Genomic DNA, 5,000 nt, shown 5'->3' with positions numbered 1-5,000 from the left:
GGCTTTTGTTGCTCTTGTTTTATGGTAGTCGACGTGTTGCCTTCTCCCTGAGTGTGTGACCTAACACTCCTTATGCTCAGTGTGTCTCACACACACATGCTGCTTAACAGTCAGAAACAGCTCCAGACCCGAATACTCCTGTGTGTAGCGTTGGAGCTGCCATGTGAAAGCCTGTGTTTAGTGACGTGGGGTTTGCTCCCCTGTGTCACTGACATGAACCTGTCTCCCTCACAGTCACTGCTGCTGTAGAAACAAACAGAACGAAAGAAAGAGAGAAATCTTTGTGCCCTTACATCCTTCTCCTGTGATCAGAACCACTGGGAAAAAAAACAAACAAAAAAAAACAACCCATGTCATTCAGTAAACACATTCTCACTCCTGTAGGCACTTACTGAGGGAACTGTATCTTCTCTGTACCCAGCAGTACACTGAAGTAATTAACTGTGATTAAACCTGTGATATCTGTGATGTGTGTGCACTACACACTTCTGTTTATGATGAAGGAACATTTTAGTCTCACCTGGCCTACTGGTCAGCATACCTCACTCCCTGGCACCTAATGTTATAGCTAGCCAAAGACATGCAGAGAGAAACCTTACATATAAAAATAAATATATATATATTTTTAGGCGACTTTTCATAGGGCTCTTAACTGGGGCATTTACTTGTGTTTAATTCTGTCGGCATTTTCCTGTGATGGGGTTTGTCTCTTCATGCTCCATCTAACACTGCACAGCTCCCCCAGACCACAGGCACGCGCTAGCGCGCGCGCGTCGAACACATGACTTTAAGACCGGACCAATACATACTGGGTTGAACTGGTTGTTTCTTTAGGTTCCTGAGATCATATAGAACTCAAGCCATCAGACACTGTTCCATGTGACGCGTTAGTAGCGTCTCTCCGCCCCGATGATGTATGTCGTCGCTCAGAAAGCAGCTCCTCTGTGCAGTGAAAGTTGGTGTTGTGTCTCATATCTCGTTTTTATCCCAGAGAGATCAGTGCGTCTGAATTCCCTTCTCCTACTGTTCTCATAGCAGCTATTTTATGTATGTGTTTATGGACCTTTTTTCTTGGTTTGTATTGCTACGCTGTGTTGCCTTAGCGTCTAAACGCACAGAGCGGCCGACACGCTGCTTCACTCCCTGTGTGCGCTGTTTCAAGTGCAGAATAAAATCTGTATAGTTTTACGTCTGCTGTTGCCTGTGTTTATTTCACATCTTTGTATCACTGCGTTGAAATAACTCTTCGCACAGACTATGCTGAGAATATCATATGGGTTGTTGAGTTTCTCTGGTATGTGATGTCTCTGAATAGCTGGATTCATTCATCCCATTCCGTTTGTAGTGGCTTCAGTCTGACCCAAAAACAAAACTAATCAAGTGAGGACGTTTTGTCTAGTATAACCTGTTCACATACTCTTTGGAGTCGCACTTGCAACAACAATACCAAAAAAAAAAAATCAAATGCAGATTTAACCAGTGAATTGTCATCAGTTAAATCACATTACGTTTTTGTAATATATTTATTGATAAAATAAGATCTTGAAATGATTCCATTATGTAGTTTTAGTGATTATTCATCAGTTCTGACCAGAACCTAGAGAAGAATGCCTGACTGACAGTGCTTTTGACCAATAAGGATGTAACGCAAATATAATCGACCAATCAGCATTAACGTTGCAGCCTCGCTTCTGCATTTGACTGCGCGCAACGTGGTAGAGTGTAAGGAAGTAATGTAATGTATCGTGTGGTTTTCGTGTTTTTTAAAGGCACACTTCTAATAACACGATGTCTATGGACATCACGTTTCTGGGGACAGGATCTGCGTACCCGTCTCCTCACCGGGGCGCTTCCGCTCTAGTTTTGCGTACTGAAGGAGAATGCTGGTTGTTTGACTGCGGCGAAGGCACGCAGACTCAGTTAATGAGGAGCCCTCTAAAGGCCAGTAAGTAACTTTGAGTTTACCCCGAACCACGGTACCAGCGACACGAGGGTTGAAATGTTTTATCGCCCAACACGCACCCAAACAGTTAACTGCATGTTTCAAGTGCAATATTCCGCTTTGAATTGTGTTTAATTGTGTCTCTGTGGAGTAGCCTGTTTCTAAATGAATAATTCCTTACTTTTACACTGCAGCAGCCTTTACTCTGCCGTTACCTCTGATGCTATGTTAACAAGAGATCTTAGTTGCCACTGATTGTGTGTGTGTATATATGTGTGTTCAGTTTTCATAGCATGTGAATGGAAGCGACGTCTGACTGACGTCATAGACTGACTGTCATAGCACACTCTAACCCTTGCGTTTTCTGTCTGAACAGGTAAAATAACCAAAGTTTTCATTTCACATCTCCATGGTGACCACCTCTTCGGCCTCCCAGGGTTATTGTGCACTGTGAGTCTTAACTGTAACCCTCAGGCCAGTCAGCCTCCAGCCTGTGTGGATATCTATGGGCCACAGGGCCTGCGGCGTTTCCTTCGTGTGGCTTTAGTCCTGTCCAGCTCTCAGCTCCTGTTTCCTTATGCCGTACATGAGTTAGTGCCGTGTGGAGGGCAGAGTCCAGCTGAGGGGCAGCTAGACCCCAGAGTGACTGACAGCAGTGACCAGCTCCACCCTCAGGAGCAGCCAGGCCAGACTATACACCTGGACACTGACAGTGACTGCTACACTCTGTTTGAGGACAAACAGTTTACGGTGAAAGCGTTACGGTTATTCCACCGAATACCATCATTTGGCTTTTGTGTTCAAGAGAGAGATCGCCCTGGACGGCTAAATGTTGAACAACTGAAGAAACTAGGTAATATTTTTATTACTGTGGATGCATTTGTAAATAGATTGTCTTTGGAAACCTCAGTAAATTTATATATATACACACACACACATAAATAATGTAGTTTGCAAGCTTGCAGGCCTCATCCAGAAACACAATACAGATTTTGTACTACTGCACTATACATACATACACATACACAAACACACACACACACACACACATATATAGTGCAGTAGTACATATACACTATGTGTGTGTGTTTGTCTGTGTGTGTGTGTGTGTGTGTGTGTAGTCCAGTACAAAATCTGGGATGTGTTTCCAGTTGCAACCCTTTTGTGATAAGGATCTTGTTTCTCTTTAGGTTTGAAACCAGGACCTCTGTATGGGCGTCTGAAAAATGGTGAATCTGTAACACTCGACAGTGGGCAGGTGGTTTCTCCTGGTGATGTGGTGGAACCAGCCATACCAGGGAGGAAAGTGTGCATTTTGGGAGACTGTAGTTCATTAGTGGGCGAGGGGCCGGCCAAGGTGTGCCAGGGGGCAGACGTGTTGGTGCATGAGGCCACCCTGGCAGAGGGGCACAGGGAACGGGCACTGGAACATGGCCACAGCACGCCCCACATGGCAGCCGCGGTGGCCCGGGCCTGCCGGACCCGAGTACTTGTACTGAACCACTTCAGTCAGAGGTACAAACCACTGATCTCACAGAAAGACAGTGAGGAAGATGATGGTGGTGAGGCTGATGTGAGAGAGCTGAAGAGGCAGGCTGAGGAGGCCCTGTCGGGCACAGGCACACTGGTCGTCCTGGCAGAGGATTTCCTCACACTGCCTGTACCTCTTAAAAGACCCTAGAACAAAAACAAAAAACACCTCTTTCTTACCACTTTATTATTTTAATTAAGCTTTTATGTGTATGTGTGTCTATGAAATTGCAAAGCAGCCCAATGTATATGCATTAATAAAAAAAGAAAAGAAACTGTTTATTTCGATATTTTGCAGCAGAGTTTCTCTTTATGTATTGGGATACTGAGCAAACAATAGAAAGTAATATGTAATTGTAATCTGAAGTTAATGAACACTCAAACCATTTTTAGTCCAAAAAATAAAATGTGAAAAGTCAAAATGTATATCTGAACGTGGTGCTACATTATACCCCTCAAACTTTCAGCTGAGATTTGTGATGATTGGCAATAATAGGAGCGCATTGTAAAGTCAACCTCCGCAGCCAAACGCATCGCCATATTGAGCGGAGTTATTGTGGGTGGGTGTGTGTGGTGTGTGATGTGTGAACATACAGTTTTAACTCTACGGGGATGCCAAACTCAGCACCTACAGTGGCCACTTATGCACAAAGTGAATCGTGAGTACTCCTAGCATATTACATTTTAGGTTAATCTGTAAATCTGAGAATCAAAGTCAGTTCACTGCGGTTTGATAGTTGAACTGTCGCGTCGACGGTGCACGTCAAAAGAGGGGCAGCTAGCGGGGCTAGCATTGCTATACGAACTCTCCTTGCAGAATTTGAATAGAGCGAGGCCAAACACTGAATCACAGCATTCCACTTTTGCAAGCTGGTTGGGCAAACATGATTTGTCTAAGGTTTAAGCAACTGTCCACAAGTGTTGTGTGGTTGCAGATAACGGTATTTTATTTCACATTTCACCAAATTACGTGCTACTGTAGTTGCTGCTAATTTTTTCACTTGCACCAACTAGCGGCTTGAGCTAGTTAGCTGGTTAGCGAAATTAGCATAGCTAGTTATATCAAAGGAGTTAGTAATCGTCTTTGGAACGCTGGCCTCTGACACAATGTGAATATGAATGGAGATAATTTCATTAGTCACATTTCGTGCAACTACTTCGGGATTTTATTATGAGTTGAACTACTGAAATGAATCACAATGACTGAATTGCGGTACAATCTATTTATCATCAGCAGTTGCGTTGCTTTTTATTTACCCCGACGGGAAACACGGAATTGTTGAAATGTGTACCTTTTTATCAAGCAGCGATGCAACAGAGAGTCCAAGCCAGATAACGCATCTGTCGGAAGAAAATTATTCATTATCACTGTTCTAAATATATGTGCACAAAGTTTCATAATGATATTATCAGAGCTACAATAATATTATGATATATTTTGAATAGTTCTTTCTGCAATTCAAACAATTACTTTCTAAACCAGTGAATATTTGCTTTAAATTTCTGTTTTAAATTTGTGAATACTCCA

General features: G+C 43.2%; 2 protein-coding genes across 2 annotated transcripts in view; both read left to right on the top strand.

Moving 5' to 3' along the window:
- me2 (malic enzyme 2, NAD(+)-dependent, mitochondrial) overlaps positions 1-448 on the top strand; it is a 12,807-nt gene extending 12,359 nt beyond the window's left edge. Inside the window, exon 15 of the mRNA XM_030791455.1 lies at positions 1-448. This exon is cut by the window's left edge and continues 381 nt beyond it. The gene's annotated coding sequence lies outside the window, so the exon portion shown is untranslated.
- Positions 449-1,770: 1,322 nt separating this feature from the next.
- Positions 1,771-3,623, top strand: elac1 (elaC ribonuclease Z 1). Its single transcript, XM_030791710.1, has 3 exons — positions 1,771-1,945; positions 2,319-2,795; positions 3,133-3,623. Exons 1-3 carry the CDS (start codon positions 1,789-1,791, stop codon positions 3,621-3,623), a joined length of 1,125 nt encoding a protein of 374 aa, XP_030647570.1. The 5' UTR covers positions 1,771-1,788.
- The last annotated feature ends 1,377 nt before the right edge of the window (positions 3,624-5,000 follow it).

This window comes from Chanos chanos, chromosome 14 (assembly GCF_902362185.1).
Source record: "Chanos chanos chromosome 14, fChaCha1.1, whole genome shotgun sequence".
Taxonomy (NCBI): domain Eukaryota; kingdom Metazoa; phylum Chordata; class Actinopteri; order Gonorynchiformes; family Chanidae; genus Chanos; species Chanos chanos.
The sequence above is the reverse complement of the archived record's forward strand: the minus strand, read 5'-3'. Positions and strand labels throughout refer to the sequence as shown.